This window comes from Thunnus maccoyii, chromosome 17 (genome assembly GCF_910596095.1).
Source record: "Thunnus maccoyii chromosome 17, fThuMac1.1, whole genome shotgun sequence".
Lineage (NCBI taxonomy): Eukaryota > Metazoa > Chordata > Actinopteri > Scombriformes > Scombridae > Thunnus > Thunnus maccoyii.
Genome location: NC_056549.1, coordinates 2,373,004 through 2,393,179, shown reverse-complemented (window position 1 = coordinate 2,393,179; position 20,176 = coordinate 2,373,004). Strand labels below are relative to the sequence as shown.

Sequence of the window (20,176 nt, the reverse complement as noted above, 5' to 3'; positions counted from 1 at the left end):
TAAATGAGCACCACTCAAAAAAAAAAAAAAATATGAACAATGAATCTTAACTCAAAACTGTCAGATTAAAGAAAGATAATAGTATTTATCAGCAAATTCTGGTTTAAATTACTTTAAAGAGAAGCTCAACATCTATGAGATGACATACAGGTCAATAAGATGTTGAGCTAGAGGGTGATATATAGTACAACCACAGGACTTTACATTATTTCTAAAGATTATTTCAAGCTCAAAATCATATTTGAGGCCATAAATACATCTTAAAATCCTGCTTTCGACGCCCCTGGATGACTGAAACTCTGACCTTGTTGCTTTCTTCTACAATACAGCGCAAAGCTACATCATTTTTTCACACAGGTGTAACAGAATACACCTTAACCACACCCGGCAGTGATGTCACATACGGTCAGATGTGTTACAGGGTTGAAACTTTCAACCTATAGGAGGTCAGTTCAACAAAGCTTTTCTGCCACATAAGATTCAGCATCATATTACTCTTCAAAGCTTCACCGTCTGGATCCTTTTTGCCTCCTTGTTTTCCAACAACAGCATTCAATTCTGACCAAAAACAGGTTCCCGCTGTTGCTAGGAGATAGTTTTCCTGTGACTAACTGTGACAGTATGTTATCTCGCATACCAGTGCTTGAACTGAATGGGTTGGTAACTTCTGCCTCTGGGAAGGGGCTGCTGTCTTTGGGGGTCTGGAAGGGGTCTCCCTGTCCCTGGGTCTGCGTCTGGCTTGGAGTGGGGGGACTGCAGAAATCAAAAGACGACTGACTCTGGAGGCTGCAACCGGAAGGGGGGCCGCCATCACTGTGCCCTGGAGAAACAAACACATATATGCACATAAATGATAAAGAAAAAAACTCAAACCTAGAGTGTTCAGTGCTGCTAAACACAAGACACTCAGCACTGTGCTGAAGTTAAACAGGAAGCAGGTCAGTAAATGATTCTGGTTTCATGTGAGGTCTGCTGACACCGCATTGCCTCCTAAAGGCCACTAGGGGGCATAAAGACTCACAGTCTGTAGATAAATATAGTTTTCTGGAACAACAAGGTGCTGTTACAACCACCACCACTAATAACAATAATAATAGAGTCCACAGCTAGTCTGTAGTCATGCTAAACCCTTCCCTCCTCTACATGAGCCCTCTAAGCTGAAACTGTACCTCTGTTAGGAGTGCCGGGAGGCTCTCTCTTCACATTTACATTGCGGGGAGTGCTGGCCTCACCGGGCTGGAGCTGGGTGGGTGACTGCAGTTTGAGCTGGGGGGAAGGGGAGTGAAGCTGGGGTGACGGGGACTGCAACTGGGGAAGGGACTGGGGCTGAGACAGGGGGGACTGGAGCTGAGGCACAGGAGACTGGAGCTGGGTTGAGGATTGGGGGGCCGGAGACTGGAGCTGGGGGCCCCCTCCAGGGGTTGTTGAATCCTCACTGCCCTGTTTGGGCCCACTTGGGCCTCTCAGGCCAGGCAGCAGCTGGGTAAGAGGATCCATGTCAATAGGGCCACCAGACATCTGAGGGCAGGAAAAGGGAGAATAAAGCAGAAACAAATGAAAAGGGATAGAGGAAGGAAGATGAGATGAAGGGGCGAATGGTGAAATGGTGTGAAAAAGAAAATAATTAAAGAATAATGGGTGGGAGAGAAGAGGGGGCCAGGCGATCAGTGAAAGAGAGATGGAGAGAGACAAAAGGTCAAAGGCTAGTGAGCTTCAAAGGCTGCAGCTGGTAGCTGAGCCTACAGTGGAGACAAAGTCCAAGAAAATAAACATCATGATTTACAACGGCTGTCAGGCAAATGCCAACGCAGACGCACAGCTCAGTAAAGGACAAATCCCAGGTTTAATTGTGAAAATACTCTTTCTGACAGCGTCTGAATGCAGCAGCAGCAGCAGCAGCACATGTGATTTATAACATACACACATATTATGATTATCAGGTCATTACAATTATGATTTGGGGTGTCATATAAGAACATATCTGTAATTACAGGACTACTTTGTGTTACTACAAGTCACCATGACGTCTGGTGATGCTGCTTTCAGCCGTTAACGCTCCAAGCTGCTGAAAGATCTGAGACATAAACATAAACCCATTTATTTAGTCTGGATTTTATCATTTATAGTTATTTTATTTATTATGATCATTATGTTTTATTTTGATTTAACATTTTACTGTTTCGCTATAATTATTTATTCTGTGTAGTATTTCACAATTTTGTTTTTTATTGTTATTTTTATTGATTGCATTATCTTTTATTATCTAAACTACCCATCTTTTATTGTTGCCTTATTCAATCAACTTTCTTTTTCTTCTTTTTTTTAGTTGTTTTGGTGCACATTAGTCTCTTAATACATTTTTAACATCCTACGTTTTGTTTGAATGGTGCTATATAGATAAAGTTTGATTGATTGACTGATTGATGACGTTGCCGACGGCTGTACCGTGGAGTCTCGGCTGTCCTTGCGGCTGTCTCTGCGGCTCTCTCCGACGGGGCTCGATTTGGGGCTGATGCAGGCCGAGCTGCTGGACACTCCGGCGGGTATGCACGCGCCTCCTGCTGCGACGGTCGATCCTGCACAGACTGCTCCCTCCCCGCTGACTCTCTTCTCCACCTTGACCCGAACCGTCTGCAGGCTGAGCGCAGACGGAGGTGGCAGGTCCCCCAAGTCCTTCAAAAAAAACAAATGACCTTTCAGTTAGTGGTTTTTCATGGTCACCTTATTTTAGGGGGTCAAATAATATGACAATATGCAATAAAATTCCCAGTAATCTCATCAGAGAATATAGAAATGTAAAGGGAATATCTAATAGTCACCTTCTCATCTGTATCAAGGAGGAAACGGAGTAACTGGTGGTCCTGTGGCTCTCTGGAGCTGGACTTGTGAGGTGCTGTGGTGACTGCGGGACTGGCAGGCGGCTCCTTCTTGATCTCAACTTCGGTTTTGTTTATTCCGTCCTCGGTGGTGGAGGAGGCGTCGTTGGGACTGCTGTCCTGGAGCAGCCGGTGCAGGATCTTATGTCGTTCTGTTAGAGTACTATGGGAGGCGGGGCACTGAGGGCCGGCGGGAGGGGGGTTGGGATGAGGTGATGAGGTGCAATGGATGCTGCTGCTGTTGTTGTTGTTGTTGTTGTTGGTGGTAGATTCAGTTCCTGTCCCATTGCTATCCAGGAGCTGACTGAGTCTGGGGTTACCCAACTGTGAGGCAGAAGGAAGGGGGGCTTTTACAGAGTCCTCTCCCCCTCCTTCTCCTCCTTCTGGGGGTTTTGCCGATGACGGTCGTGTAGAGGAGCCGGTGGGCGTACTGGCTTGTCTCTGAGGGACAGGAGAGGACAGGGAGAAGGACCCTGTTGACCCACTGCTGGCGCCACTACTACCATCACCGCCAGACTGCTGCCTGTTGAGGCTGCCTCCACTGCTTAGTGCCCCGGCTGGAGAATGGAGGCCTGGTGTGGAGGGAGAGAAGGGGTTCCCCGGTACGCGAGGGCTTCCCCCTAACCCAGGACTGGCCCGTGGCATCCTGGGTGACATAAAAGAGGTAGGGGTGGCTGTGAGTGGGCTGCTCAAAGGAGAGGGGCTGTTGACCTGCCGGGGACACGTCCGATTAGGCGTCAGGTAGCCTGTGGGTGTGGCGGGGTTATGTCCATGGGAGGAGACGTTGTTGTTGTTGGGGTGAAGGCCCGAGGAGGCGAGGCCTGAGCCTTGGGTCGAGTTGCTGCCGGGAGGACGGGCCGGGGAGCGGGAAGGAGTTTGGGCGAGGCTGCCCAGGGTCGGTGGAAGGCTGGGGTTAGTGTTTTCCTGAGAGCTAGCAGTGTTGTGTTCCCTGAGAGAGAAGTGGAAAATAAGAGAGAACTTTAGCCTGAGGAGAGAGCATGTGGCAGAGCAGAGAAGCACAATGACAAACTCACTAGGCGCAAATTTAACGATGAGCTCATTACTATGGACATTAGTACCACAGCTCTTAGTCTTCTCCTGGTTTTACATGGAACATGAAGAAATCTGGTCATTCAGCTCCCAGTACACATTACTCTGATATTACCCAGGTTCCTCATCATCTGCATCAGTGCAGCTTTGTCTCTCTATCTTCCATTTCCAGCAAATCTGTAGTTTCTGCAGGTTGGTTCATAGCTGCTGTGATATACTAAAATGTATCCTCTGCATTACATAAGTGTCAGACTTTCTTTTATTACAGGACTTATTATCATATATTCCAGTTTTTACTTACAACTACTTAACTAGAGTTGATGACACACCTGTGAACATGGCAACAGAAAGATCAGAAACATGGTTAATGTATTTACAAGCCACAGCATCACAGTTTCTATGACACAAGTCCAGCTAGCATTATAAAAAACCGTGAAGGGCTTATCCAAACTTCTGAAAGCAGGATATTATGTTGACATGTGCAAAACATTAACCAGGATATTTATAATGCAAAAACTTTAAAATCATAATTGTGATGTTCATGTGCATGCAACACATTGGTTGTGACCCTGCAGTGTGCAACAACATCCATATGCACGAGTTAAAAGATGATAATAAAGTCTATTTTACTCTGTGACATCACTTGTTATGGCTTTAGATAAAATGCAGTTCATTTGGACTTGTGATTAACTTTTTAATTATGCATACAGTACTGCAATTAGACCCTAAACTTACTATTAAACTGAGATTTTATTATGTTTGCGGTACAGTTTTAATCAGGAATAAGTCAAATAGCAAATAATTATTTGACATTAGCAACAAAAATCTATTCACCAGTGGTGTTTATAGCAACCTGAGCATTAGTGTGTGTATGTATGAGTCCATCACAGTACCTGTCAATAGTGTGAATGCCCATAATGAAGGGCTGTACGTCAGGGTTGGGGGGGCAGCAGAACTTGCAGCGGGTCTGAGCGCTGAGAGGGGTGCCATCACTTAATGTGAAATGGTACAGCGGGCTGATAGCGGTGCCGTGGGTCATCACTGAGGGGAACACACACACACACACACACACACAGAGTGAGAAAAAGAGGCAAACAGCTCTGCCTCCCCCCCCACCCCCCCAAAGTCCAGATGATGCGTCTGCATTCAGTGTGCAGCAGAAGCTTCACTACAGGTGATAATCCGATACAATAATGTCTGTCTTCCCTTAAGGCCTTTTACTACATCATTTTATATCTGAGGTAATTATGTTTACAATCCCTCACATTCACTTTGTGATAGAAAATGAAAAACCTTTCCACTGGAAACAGCTTTGTTAGGAGGTGACTCATAAAATTTAGTATTCAATTCAATCTATTATAACGGTATTGAGGTGGCGCTGAAACTCGGTAACCATGACAAAGCTGGCGGAGAGGCGCATCAATGATTTTTTTTTTTTTTTTTTTTTTTTTGGGAGTGAAGCTGAAAATTAAAATCGTGGCTACTCACCCTCATGCAGCAGCTTCTTGGCGTGGGAGGGCTCTTTGCCCTGCGGCTGAAAGAAAGCGTAGATGCACTTCCTGACCAGGTCCTCCCAGCCAGGCCGGCCTGTCGCCCGCAAAGCACTAGTTTCTATGGAGATGATCTTCCCTGGAGAGGTGTACCGCACACATATAAAAACACACACACAAAAGATCAGTCTACAAAGATTTCAACATCTACAGCAGCCTGCACACATTTAGGGTTCACACTGTGACCATGAACAAAATGTTCCTTACTCCTGCTTTTTTTTTTTGTTCTAATCATTTTCAGAGAATAACGCCAAAATAAAAGCATCAGCGAAATGAATGTATATTCTGCTGCCTTCCTGTAATGAGACTCATTCTCTAATATATCACAACATGTTCATGGAAATACGTGGACTACACCTCAAAATCACATAAAATTAAACTAATTCTATGTAGAGCTGCATTTGATCATCAAAAATGCCCAATATTTGCTGGTTTTAGCCCCTCAAATGGATGATTTAGTGCTTTTCTTTGTGACAGTGAGTGAATATCTTTTGGGTTTATGACTGTTGGTTGTAAATAAGACATTTAAAGACATAAATATTGACATGTTTCACTTTTTTCTGATAATTTATGGACAAAATTATGATCAATTAATCATGAAAATAATCAGCAGATGAATCGATAATGGAAATAATTGCTAGTTTCAGTTTGTGTGTGTGTGTGTGTGTGTTACCTGTGGGGTCCTGCTTGGTGATGAAGGACTCAGTGCTGACAGGCTGGGCTCGAGGCATCCGACAGGCAATACATATCAAGCAGCTCTGTAGGTCTGAAGAGAGAAAGGACACGAGTGGTGAGGGTTTTTTTTAAAAAAAAGTTTATTATCTATGTTACAGCATGATATGTAGATTATTTTGCCATCTAATTTATAGAATATGCTAAATGTGGCTTGGTGTAATATCCCTCCCAGATGCACAGGTGTAAGAAAAGACACAAGAAGCTGTCAAAACTCAAAAATCTGTTTTCTCGTTATAAAGGAGAAGTTATAAAAGCCTGTCACAAAGCTTAAAAATGTGCTAACAGAGCTGTCAATCACACCCACAATGCAAACAATGGACGCTGGGACTTCAAATTGGCAAAACTTTCTTCTAAAGACGTACAATACTGTAAACACGATGCTATAGAAAGGAGTGACAGAAAGCAGGCAGAGCTCAGCAGCACAGTAAATCTGCAATGCAGGAACTACATCATAAATTTTTATCAAGGCCATTGATTGCACCAATGACTCCAAAAATTCTCCTGCAATGATTTGGTCACCGTCCAACTGGACAGATAGCGGACGCAGTGAAAGTGGAGCCTTGAAACCTTGTTTTAATACCGTTAAAAAATTTCACTTGAGAAAAAAAAGAAAAGAGACGAGAGGAAAAAAACTGCAGGTCAACAATTTGTCTCGGCAATAATTAAAGATTTCTGAAGTGACAAACCAATCGAGTTTCTTAAATTGGATTCATTCTTGACATAAACTCGAAAATAAATGTCATAAGAGTCATTGTTTCTCTCTTAACACTTTCACAGGTGAGTTCAGGAGTTTCAGATACAGTTGCTGTGCAGAAGTTTTAGGCACTTTAGATGTTTGGATTCTTATGCATTATGCAACACCATCAGAAAGGCGTCTGATTGGTCCCAAATTTATTGAGTTTGTCATGCAGCATTACTGCAGCATGCTGCAGCATGACAACAAGCCCGAACATCCAGCTAGAGTCATAAAGAACTATCTTCATCTACAAGAAGAACAAGGAGTCCTGCAGCAGATGGTCTCTGATCTCAACATCATGGAGTCAGTCTGGGATTAACATGAAGACACAGAAGAAGATGCAGGAACAACCGACCTGCCGAGAACCTGAAACACTGCTGCTGTTTGAAAGGCAAAGCTGCTCACAGCAACATATTGATTTACTTTCTGCTGTTTGATCAACTTTATATCAAGTTAACTGATAAATAAAAACTAATCAGGACATTATTGAAAGCATCCTCACTTTACTTTTAGTGCCAAATATTTTGCACAGCACTGTGTGTTTACACCTGTGATATAAACATACAGTAAACTGAACTACAGTATAAAACACTAAACTGAACTACAGTATAAAACACTAAACTACAGTATAAAACACTAAACTACAGTATAAAACACTAAACTGAACTACAGTATAAAACACTAAACTACAGTATAAAACACTAAACTGAACTACAGTATAAAACACTAAACTGAACTACAGTATAGAACACTAAACTAAACTACAGTATAAAACAATAAACTGAACTACAGTATAAAACAGTAAACTACAGTATAAAACACTAAACTACAGTATAAAACACTAAACTACAGTATAAAACAGTAAACTGAACTACAGTATAAAACACTAAACTACAGTATAAAACAGTAAACTACAGTATAAAACACTAAACTACAGTATAAAACAGTAAACTGAACTACAGTATAAAACACTAAACTACAGTATAAAACACTAAACTACAGTATAAAACACTAAACTGAACTACAGTATAAAACACTAAACTGAACTACAGTATAGAACACTAAACTAAACTACAGTATAAAACAATAAACTGAACTACAGTATAAAACAGTAAACTACAGTATAAAACACTAAACTACAGTATAAAACAGTAAACTACAGTATAAAACAGTAAACTGAACTACAGTATAAAACACTAAACTACAGTATAAAACACTAAACTACAGTATAAAACAGTAAACTGAACTACAGTATAAAACACTAAACTGAACTACAGTATAAAACAATAAACTACAGTATAAAGCAGTAAACTGAACTACAGTATAAAACACTAAACTGAACTACAGTATAAAACACTAAACTAAACTACAGTATAAAACACTAAACTGAACTACAGTATAAAACAATAAACTGAACACCTGAAACTACTCTGGATTAAAATGAAAAATTTCCCCCCTCTTAACAAGGATTGTATTAAATATCATGCTAGCAGGATCACACTCAGCTTTGTATGTTCCACACTCTTATTTTGAAAATCAACACTTGCTTCATCAGTTTGGGGAATAACAGACATATAAAAGACACGCAACTGTCAAAGGAATGACTCTAGGGTCAAAGCTGCAGCAAGTTTGAGTAAACTTGATGTACAAAAAGAGACAGATGATATTATTATTATATATTCAGCTTCTTTGCTTCCTCAATAATGACGACAGCTCTAAAAACTGCACTACATCTATCGACTCCGTGTCAGAAATGACTGCAGACTGGGTGCACTCTTTTGTTTGCGTGCATGTATTTGCATGTACCGTCTCCCTCCTCCTGCATGGCCCGTGGCTGGGACACGGTGAAACACTGCATGATCTCGTACTGCTGCCGAGCCTCCATGTTTTCTGAATCCACCTCGTCCGGCGGCCTCTTCAGCATGCGACAGTTAAACGAGTGGCTGTTCCTTCGGCCGGGTTCCTGTGGCCACGGCACACCGTTCACTGCAACGAGATGAAGTACTACTAATGAGAAAAATAAATACAGTATATATCCCTGGAGGCATTCATCAGTATTTAAGCCACAAACACTGATGCTTCTTTGTTTTCTCTTTATTTAATAGAATAAACGTGTCTTCGTTGGCCTTTTTTACCAACATTTCTCATCTTGCAGATCCTTTTTCTGAAGATTAAACAAATTTTCTGCCAAATCTCTTCTCTTCTCAAAGCTAAAACAAGATGCCAGTTCTTTCATTTAGAGTAATAACTCTTGGTTCAAACTTCAAAATTGCAGATGTTACACTGATGTGACAGCATATTTATAAAAATCACACGTTTTTTATTTTCTTCTTTTGCCAATTTGTTTTTTATTTTCGTTAAATGATATTTCATTATTATGTTTTTTAGTTTAGTATAGATCTGTTATCTGCTGTTGTGTGCTGAAAAAAAAAAGCAGAATTACTGAAATTATTAATGAAAATTAATGTTCAAAAGCTGGCGGTCGAACCTTAATGAGATCTGAGCAGCTGAAAGCAACAGTTTTTAAGAAATATGTTTGTTTTCTTGACAATATTTCCCAAAAATGTTCAACTTTTCCTTTAACATATGACATTTTGATCAAAGTACACGTATTCATAATCATTTATGATTAAACTAAAACTAACTAAAATGTTTTTTCTTGTTCCAAATGTTTAATCTTTGACAGTTAAACTCACATGCCATCCATTTTAAGATAAACAATATAACTAAAAATCACAACAGGAGGTGCTGAAGGACGCTGCTCGGAGAAGAATCTGTAGTCAAGTTCACCGAGACGTCAAAAATGACATTTGTTTTCAGTTTCTCTGTTTTCAAGGAGGAAGGAGAGCTGTAGTTGCTGGTGTAGAATTAAAACAGATTATAAGTTCAACAGAAAAAATACAACTGTTCAACCTTGTTGACTTCTACACTCTTATCTTTTGTCCTTATATGACCCCCTTCAGCCCCCCCCCCCCCTTTCATTTTCATTATAATCTCCTCTCCGAGGTTGTAGCTAAAATGAAAATAACATTATCAGGGTGAAGAAAGGCATTGTTTCATTGTTTCACTCTTCCCTCCCTCCTCGCTCACCCACACATACGTCGTCTCTGCCTCTACTTTGACTTTACTGTTTCTTTCCTCTCCGAGCACCATTTCGCAGCTTTGTAGAGCACTTAAAGCTGTGTTAATTTAAAATTTCCATGGTTCATCCTCCTACTTTTCTCCATTGCTCTTCAAATTTGCCTCAGCTACAGTATTTTCCATCAATAAACCAAGTTAATTATCAGTATTAAGGACTATATGCTGATTCTGCTGCCAAAACCCATCTCTCAAGTCTTATTGCCTCCTTAATGGGTTTCTTTGGCCTGGAAACTGTCAAATTCAAAGATACTGAAAATCTAATTACCAAATATCTCTATCAAAAATAATGGCTATTGGCATCTTAAAGCTGGGATATAAAGTGTCAGACAGCAGATTGCGCTCACTTTTCTCAGTTACAACCCACAGTCCCTCACTCCAGCTCACTCACCCAGGCTTCTGGGCAGCAGATTGCGTACAAATTCATTGTGGTCTCCCACATGAAGGATGCTGTAGACGCTCGAGGTCATCAGCTCCTCCTGGGCGTAACCAAGGTAACTCGTCACGTTCTCAGAAACAAAGACGATGCGGCCCTCCCGGTTGACGACGAAGAAAAACCCATCGAGGGCCTGAACGAGCAGAAGAAGAAAGCAAGAATAGATGGAGGGGGAATAAAAGATAATGAGTTTGTGTGTGTGTGTTATTTAAAAATCACCACAGTGGTAATGGGTAGGATATGTGTGTGTGTGTGTGTGTGTGTGTGTGTGTATTGTTCACCTCTAGCAGCATGGGCCCCAGTGCCTCTTTCTCCACCAGCCCCTGGCTACTGGAGGAGATGTCGCTCTTCTGCACCTCGTCATCTGGAGACAGAAGAGCTGCTTTCTCTGCCAGGAGGAAACAAACACAGTCAGAAATCTGGAAACACCGGGTTTGAAACGTCCTGTGAAATAAACGTTAGCTGTGTGTGAAAAAAGGAAGCCCTGTCAGTCATTTGATTGGTGGTACTGTGACGACGCAGCAGATGTGTCGACGTTGGGAGCATCGCAGGGTTGAAACCAAGCGGCGACCTCCGGGGCTGTAAAATGAAGCCAAAAACTGCAGTTCCTTGAACGACCACTAGAGGCTCCAAAACCAAGTCAATCCCCATAGACCCTCATGTTAAAATGCCCAACTTCACAGCAGAAATAAACGTTTACTTATTTCCTCTTTCATGACAACTGTACGGGAGGTGAATTTTTTTTTAACTCACCCGTTTCAGTTTCATTAAGCCGTAAAGTTCTGAATAATGAAGGACATGGCTGCTTTGAGTGACAGGTCCGCCAGCCGCTAGGTGGCTTGTTTCAGCTTTTCAGCCCCGCCTCTTTGCCTATTTTTGATTGGCTGAGAGTTAGACAGCGTCACGAACTGCCAAGATGGCGACGGCCGGAGCGGCTCACTTTGAGCTTCAAAACCGCTCTTCAGAAACCAACGGGTGACGTCACGGTAACTACGTCCATATTTTTATACAGTCTATGGTTGAAACGCAACACGACGTCATCCAGTGAGGTGTAATACGTCGTGCCAATCACATACGTGTAAGTGCACATTCCTGGTGGATTGATTTGTAAGGTGAATGCCGTATTTGACTCTTCCTCATGACGAAAGATAAAACAGTTGCCACCGTGATAATTTTACAGAGTTGTAAAACCCTGTTTGTAAGTATTACAAACCGCTGTGTTGTGTTTTAGATGATCTGTAGGTCCAAATCCACTTCCTGGACTGTCTCACCAGGACCTCAAACACCACCGCAGCCCCTTGCATTGTTTTAATGGAGGGCTGTTTACAGTCTGAATGTGGCCTAAATCATCTGAAACTTCAACACCTGAACACCTGTAAGTAACCCTCACATCCCACACAATGTCCATGCTTCCTGCACCAAAAAAACACCAAAAAAAGAGTCAACTGCTTTATCTGCTTTTGTTGTCAGTCATGTTCAAAACCTGCAGATAAAACCTGAATATGAGATCTGAGCAGCTCAAAGCAACAGTTTGACAAGTTTATTTGTTTTCTTGCTGATATTTCACAAAAATGTCCAACTATCCCTTTAACATATGAAGCTTTGATCAAAGATGTGAGCTTCTGTTTACTTCAGTGTAGCAAAACACTTTTTTAATTTGTAAAATGACTCAAAAACTCCAGTGTGCAAACATTACAGCGTGGTGTGTGTGTGTGTGTGTGTGTGTGTGTGTGTGTGTGTGTGTGTGTGTGTGTGTGTGTGTGTGTATGTGTGTACCCTCACCCTGCTCACGCCGTTTGATCTGCTGGATTTGGTCCACGGTGCTCTTGAGGATGTGGCACTTGTCGGGCTTGACGCTGAGACTGGCAATGTCACCCATGTTGGACGACAACAGCTCAGCCAGCTCCTCGATGTAGCGGCACTCCAGCTCCCGTCTCCGCTTCTCCAGACTGCAGAAACCAGACACACACACGAGCGACCAGGATGTGAGATTCAACTCACTGGAGGAACCGAATGTGACGCCTGCGTTCGGTCAGCGTTTGAAACTAGAGACTATGTTCATTTTCAGTTAATCTGGTGTTTGTTTCATCGATCAAATGATTAATTGTTTGGTCTATAACTCATCATAATGTCCTGCAACCCAGTAGCTTTTTCTGTTAGTCCAAAACTCTATTATAACATTCAACATGTAGTAATTTAAGCAGTAAATCATCATATCTGAGGAGCTGGAACCACCAGACTGATCGATCATCACAATTTCTGTTGATCAATAAATCATTACAGCTCACTACTAATTTATCACAAGAAATATATTGATAGGTGACAATGTGGCTTCAAGTCCTATTAACTGTAACATGTTAGTAATGTAAACAACATTTTAAATAATAAATAAATGAAAAAACATGACAGGAAACACTATAAAATCAAAACATTCAAATAAATAAAACTTGAAATTCAGAAAACAATAATCTCATTTGATGTATAAACAAATAAAAACAAACTGCATCGTTTCATATAACGTGTTTCGATTCAGCCGACAGCGCAGGATATGTTCTTATTACTGGATAATAAAGCTTCCAACTGTTGACAATGAGTGACAGGAACATGGAGGAAGAAACAGAGAATAATGGAAGGCTGGTGAGAGACAAGAGGATGTGCTCAGATAAGAATAACCTTAATAATTCGCATCGTACAGGAGAGAAAGACGTGGGGGGGCTACGGCTACGTGGGGGGGGGGGGGGATAGCCATGAGGAAGACGTTGGTGTAGAAGGAGAAAGATGTGAAGGTGACAGGAGCACAAACAGTAGAATATATCTTTAATCTACTTCATGATGCTTCTGTTTTTACAGTTTTAATTCATCTTCAAATCTGCCTGGAGGCTTGTTGTTGCTGTTTAATGTCGACTAAAATGACTCAAAGATGCAATTCAGTCAATCGAGAGATCAATTACTACAGAGATGACTTCATCAAAGTAAACAAAACATGCTGCTTTCTCAAACAGGTGGTTTGCAGTATCAATATCAGAGTTTGCAGAAGTAATTGTGACTTGTAAATACTCTGTATGACACGTACATACTCTTATTAGTGCAGCAATAACTGCCTTTAGTTTGTTTTTGTAGCATGTAAACAATAAATAACAGTTAAAAAGCAAATTCAATCCACCTTTAAAAGGCCTAACTCTGGTCTTTTCTGTCTTTTTTTTGCACAACCTTATTCTCCACTTCCAATAATATACTTCCAGACCGACGAGGAACAGCAAGGTATGTGGTAAACATGAAAAAAGAAACGTGTGTGTGTGTGTGTGTGTGAGAGACGACAACAGCAAAAGTAGGTCAGCGCATTGGCCAGCCAGAACACACAGGCGTGGTGACCGAGGGGAGGGAGGGAGGGGTGAGGAGGAAGAGGAGGAGGAAGAGGAGGAGGAGGAGGACGCTGCTGCTGCTGCTGCTGCTGCTGTGTGAATGCGCAGGTCAGTGGCTGCGTGTAGTTGCTGTAGAAATGCTAGCTGGGCTGTTACATCAGCTTACATCAGCTATTTGGCCTTGTAGACTCACACACACACACACTCACACACACACACACACAGAACACACTGACTACATTCATTCCATAACCACTTACACCTTACCCTGACATAAAGCTTTATCTAATCTTCAACCTTAAACCATGATCTCAACACTCTGATAGATGATTTTTCTTCTTCCTTCTCACTTCAGCCATCGTATAGATATACAAGAACGCATGCATGAAAGCATTCAAGAGGCCTCTCTCTCGGTGTGTCTGCGCTCTATGACTGACTGGTGTGCCTGTGTGAACCGCAGGTTGCCAACTACACATCTTCAGTGTTGTCAGTGTAGTCTTGTGCTTTAAAAGAGCAGGTAAGTGGTTGTTTATGAGGAGCGACAGAAGTAAACAGAGCTAAAGTAGGGATGGGGGTGTATCAAGTTCCTATTTAGATAGAGCTTAAATAAAAATAAAGAGTTTCTACTGCATCAAAGGTGGAGGAAAGATGTTTTACATGATGATATATCAGTAGAAAAACTCCAGAACTGTCTTAATGGGAGATGTGACACCTTTACTTATAATATCCATAAACTTTGTGCATTAAGGGCTGAGTGGAGATGCTGGTTTAATTGTTCATTAATGAGTTCTTCCTGTATTCATTTGTTGTTATATCAAAACTTAACTGGTTCAGTTTTGTGGTTTCTTGCTTCTGTGTTTTTTGGGACAGTTTTTTTTTTTGTTTGTTTGTTTAAAACAGTCATGTTTGGTGTCGTAGTGGTTGTTTTTTTGCGTTCCCATTGCAAATCAAGCACAATGGTCTCATGTTTCCCTCGGGTAAAATGAGCACATATTTCTCAGTCTAGTCATCCATAAATTGTTTTTTCTCTCTCAACCTTTTTTTTTTTTTTTGTATCAACTAGTTTTGAACAAGACGTTTTTTATCAACCGGACCTCCTTCATCCTTCACAACAACAAGCTCTTCTAACTGCAGCTGAGTGACGACAGGTGACGTGATGGCGACGTGTCAGTGAAACATGATCGTGGTTAAAGTTTGGTTTGTTCAGATTAAGTTGTTATTCAGTCCAGAGTCCATCTATGAAGTATATGTATTGTCTAGTATTTCATTTCATTTACAGTGAGTTGAGAGCAGTGTGATGTCTGTTTGCTTTGTAAAGACAACACCTGGACAACTACAATGACAATATTTAAATAAATTGTTCTTATAATTGTTTTAAGGTCTTAATGCACATTTTTATTAACCTAAGACACTTTTTCTGTCACACAAGAAGGCATAAAGCACAGTATGACCATAATAAAGCATAATAAAGCATGTCGACAGATAATCCTGGCTTTCACACAACTCACTGTCAGCCCAATCAAAGTATTGATCGCTATCAAAGCATCAAAGACTTTCAGCCATACAGCATCTCATTGTCTTGTTGCTCTGCGGTGTTTGTCAGTGTTTGGAGTCTTTTTTACCTTTGCCCTGATGTGTCGCATGGCGAGCCCTTCCTCTTGCGTGACTCTGGCGTGGCAGGGTCCAGGGGGCTTTCCCCTACTGCACTCATTTTCAGCTTCAACTGACCTGCGGAGGAAGAAGAAGAACACATGGTTGAGAGAAACATCAGCAACAACAACGTTAGAGCAGTGACTAAATCCCACAGATCCTATTTATCTAATCTTAAGTGTGAAATAAACAAACACACTTACAAACTGTCGTCTACAAGCAACTATTTATTTGACCGCTGGTGAAATGTTGTTAACTTATCCTGGATTTCTGTTTATTTCAGGATAATTCCTGTTGTTTCACTCGCAAAACAGTCCAACTGTTCCTTTTATCTACTGAAGTTTGGTGCAGAAAACTAAATAAAAGGAACATTAGAACTAATTTGAGTAAAGCAAACACTGTTTTTGTGCTTTGAACTTTGACTTTAGTTGACAGTAATGTTCTTTACTTCTACTCTAAAATAATTTTAGCTGCATGTAATGAAACAGTAAGACAAGGCGTTTAGACACAAACATCAGTAACATGAATCTCTTTACAGCGGTAAGAAACACAAACTGCACAGTTGACAGTATATGAACTTCAATCATAGTTCAGGATGTTTTCAGCACAGTGAAACTGATACGACTATACTACTGATAATTCTACTGGAACAAAACGAGGCACACAAACATTAGCATGTGGTCAAAAACACAATAAACAAAGAAACATTATGTCAGAGCAGCTTTTTGAAGTTCATATACGTCTTTTCAAAGTGTGACATCATGTGACAGAAGTTGTTGTAGTGAGCCGACAGACACTTTATCTATATATCTATTAAATTAAATGTTCTATATAACTTATATTGCAAAAAACCCAGCGAGGTGCAGTCCCTGAAGTAATCAGAAACAATACTGAATTATAAGCAGCTTTAAAATGTGTACAAAGGTATTTGGTTCACATTATTTATTTACATCTGTCACAATAACATAAACACTAGATCAAACTGTCCCGTTACAACAGCTGCCGTCTGTTCTCTACCGTGATGTTTAACGCTGTAGTTTCAGGTGATTCTGTTTAGGATTTTATTTGACTGAAAGTTCTCTCCAACATTTTTGTTTTGTATGTTTCTGGCATTCCTTTTAAGTCTCTCTCTCAATGGACTCATGTCTGTTCTTTATCTGCAAAGTCTACAGTCTGTGTGTGTCTCTCTCTCGCTGCATCAGGGTAACCATGGCAACAGGAAACCCTGCAACATTCGATGAAGCACACCGTGTATAAGAAGAAGAGTTAACAGGGTTCCTGCACGATCCATTAAGCCAAATATATTAAAGTTAAAACATTTTTAATGCTCTCAGAAACGGTATGAAAAGCTTCTTTGGGTGTCACACTGTTTCTCACACTGACCTGTCGATGACCTAAAGGTCTGTGGGATGAATATATGAGGGTGGGTGAGGGGTGGGGGGGACATGTGTCACTGGATGTATTGCTTACTGAAGCTGTGAATAAATAAAAAATATTGTTTAATGTATGAAAAGATAAAATAATCCAAATAAACACAAAGTTGCAAAATCCAACATAGTTCTGGATGAACTTCATGAATTGAAGTTATAAATGATCAGTAGCACAATATAAATACTGCAATATTATAAAGGCTACTAAGGATATGAATTCCTGTCAGACAGTGTATATATTGTATATGTGTATTATCATCTCTGTCTGTTGAATATAAAGTTTCTAATATGAATGAACTAATGATACGATACTATCACCATAACGATATATCACAACAAAGGTGATTCTGCGATTCACGCTATATATATATATATATATATATAAAAAAAAGAAATAATCTACGATGTGTAAACATATCTGTGATGAAGAAGAAGCAGGAAATAATCAGATAATATACAATGTTTATTAACAGTCCATTAGTTTCACAGAAGAGAAATGCAGCTAAGTATAAATACAAGCACACTGCTGACTGCAGCCTCACACAGAGTCTGATAAGACACAAACACAGAGGAGACGTTGTGCTAATAACACAAAGATTTATTCCTTCTGTGTCAGTAAACACAACACGCGACCCGCCGATGACTAACTGCTATATTCAGCTTAACTAGATATTCAGGGGCTGACGAGTGATGACGGTCGGTTAAACATTAACATGATAAACAGACACATATACACACACACACACACTGGAGAGCCTCTCATAGAGCCGCTAGCTCAGCCACAACAACAGAAACTTTTTACAAAAAGGGTCATGAATGAGCTTCTAGTGACGGTCAAAGCTTCAGCTGACTCTCTGTGTTTCCAGCACAGACGTGAGGAGTTGCATCTCTTCTTCGACAACTGTCGTCCACCTGACCATCACCCGCCTGTTCAGCACCTCCATAAAGAGGCGGAGGACAGCGGTGAGTCAAAAAAAATCAACTCTGAGCAGTCCTAAGCTTGAAAAAAACATATCCATAACATATTACAAATGGAAATATTGCGATAAGTTGCAATATCAATGTTTTGTCCCACCTCTAGTTTCTAAAATAATTTAAAACATTAAGATTCAAGACCTGTTATTTAGTCTTTTGGGAACTGTACACATCCTTGTTTGGTGGAAAAAAAAAATGTAAACATGACGACAGATGGACACAAGTCTCTTAATCTGTGAAACCACATCCATGCTGTAAAGTATGGACACACAAAAAAACATTTTAAATCCACAACAAGCTACCAGCAAAATCAAGCTGCCATCGTTACAGCGTCGGGTGCTGCTGCAAGGCCACGTTCCTTCCTGACTAGCCTTGTTAACATCACACCTCAAAATCACACCGCTCCTTCTCGACCCTCCTTGTGTCGCTAACACGGAGCACTTAAAAAAAACATCCATCCAACCACAGCAAGAACTGAGAACAGTGCAGCTCGTTAGTGCGCAGTAAAAATGAGACTCAGGGTAGGAAATGAACATCTACCAGCTACTGACTGATACATGTTCAAATCATTATTTTGAGTCTGTAATCTATCAATGACGTTCATATTTTATAGTTATAGTCTGCTGAGACTGAGCTCAGTACATGCATAGAAACAGCTGAAGTCCTATTAATTGACCGACACAACTGATTTATTAAAACATGCTCTCTCTCTATGGTTTATGTGTGTGAAGCCTTTTGTGCAGCTGCTGTGTTCAGCTGGGAGCTACGTTGAGTCTGCAAAATAAAGCAATAATTATTAAAATGTTGATTAAACCGATGTCTGCATGTAGCTGCAGTACAACAGTTAGAAAATGCAACAATACTTCAGTTAAACCTTGAATAGAAGCGGGTATTGATTGCCGATATGGCGTTCTGGAAATTACATTAAAAGGGTGGAGGTCGTCTTTTATCTGCAGACCAGACAATTACGAGTTCACAGGATCCTTCTTGTATAGAGAGAGAACCGCTGTCACGCCGTCTCCTACACGCCGTCTCCTACACGCCGCTCTGCGTTAAGGCTTGTTGTTGTAGCCTTGATGTTGCTACACTAGTGATTGGATTCAAGTCTGTCTATTGTGAGTCTTCTAGTGTTAGTCAGCACTTTAAAGTGTTCGGTTAGCTCAGTTTAACCTGAAGGAGTTTTCCTGCTACGGAGGGGATAAATCCATGAATCCGAAGCGTTTTCCCAACGTCTTCACTGCAGAAACTAGACCGGAGTCCCGGATCTCCTGTCTGGCAGCTACGAACCACTGCTGTCACACGTTATGAGGAGCTCAAAACAGACAGACAGTGTGAAAACTGCTGAAGAAAATAATTTTGACCTCTTTCGACAGCCTGACAGGAGAGAGTGTGACTATGTGGATGATAGAAAAGCTACATAAATGTGGAATTTCCGTTCTGCTTTAATGGTATAAAGGTATTTCACTTTTTACGAGAGAAAAAGCTCCGGGGACGAGGACTTTCTTCTCCTTGCGTTAATATTTTCTCAGGGCAACTTTCCTGACAGGACGAGTGTTTTGCATCTTCAAAAAGTATTTTTTTTTTCCATAAAACAGGTGTTGGAAAAGGTGAAGGGTCATCTTAACCATCTTTCTTTTACCTTGCTGAGTGTAAACATGTTTATGTGAAGTGATAACAGTTATAAAATGACCTGCCCGTCATATTAACATTCTTTTATTGAAGTTATTTCTGTGTATTTCTGGCGATAAGTCAACATGACTGAAAGAGAGCGAAAGATACAGTAGTTATATCTGATGATGTAACAAGCAACTATACACATTATCTTATTTAGAGACTGGACATGCTCTAACAATCAATTACATGACTGGGAAATCTATTATTTCTCTACAGAGCATAGCGGCGAGGGGAAAGCTGGAGTGTGTGTGTGTGTGTGTGTGTGTGTGTGTGTGTGTGTGTGTGTGTGTGTGATTGATCAGCACAACAAGCCGTCATCAACAACCATCATCATGGTATTTCTGGGCTTTCCTGTTTCCCCTCCTCTGTTGTGATTATGTTTCATGAACAACATGGAAAGTGCTGATGATTAAGGCTCCATCATTACCCTCCTCGTTAGCCAGCTCTGCAGCCGCAGACAAACAATGTAATAGTTACTTATAAACAGCAATATCAAAAACACACATGACTGGATGAACCTCATCAACTGTATTGAACTTATTGCACTTAAAAAGTTCATCATCT

The 20,176-nt window shown here is 40.8% G+C and overlaps 1 protein-coding gene across 2 annotated transcripts in view; it reads right to left on the bottom strand.

Moving 5' to 3' along the window:
- Positions 1-20,176, bottom strand: part of ncoa1 (nuclear receptor coactivator 1) — a 54,234-nt gene that overhangs the window by 7,946 nt on the left and 26,112 nt on the right. For both annotated transcript variants that reach the window (XM_042389670.1, XM_042389671.1), the window contains exons 3-14: positions 15,506-15,611; positions 12,304-12,470; positions 10,803-10,909; positions 10,477-10,654; positions 8,754-8,933; positions 6,150-6,242; positions 5,415-5,555; positions 4,820-4,967; positions 2,820-3,825; positions 2,446-2,673; positions 1,170-1,518; positions 638-820 (exon numbers count right to left, since the gene is read on the bottom strand). In XM_042389670.1, the coding sequence (XP_042245604.1) occupies positions 638-820; positions 1,170-1,518; positions 2,446-2,673; positions 2,820-3,825; positions 4,820-4,967; positions 5,415-5,555; positions 6,150-6,242; positions 8,754-8,933; positions 10,477-10,654; positions 10,803-10,909; positions 12,304-12,470; positions 15,506-15,594 (2,869 nt within the window). In that variant the 5' untranslated portion in view covers positions 15,595-15,611. The remainder of the gene's footprint in view (positions 1-637; positions 821-1,169; positions 1,519-2,445; positions 2,674-2,819; positions 3,826-4,819; positions 4,968-5,414; positions 5,556-6,149; positions 6,243-8,753; positions 8,934-10,476; positions 10,655-10,802; positions 10,910-12,303; positions 12,471-15,505; positions 15,612-20,176) is intronic.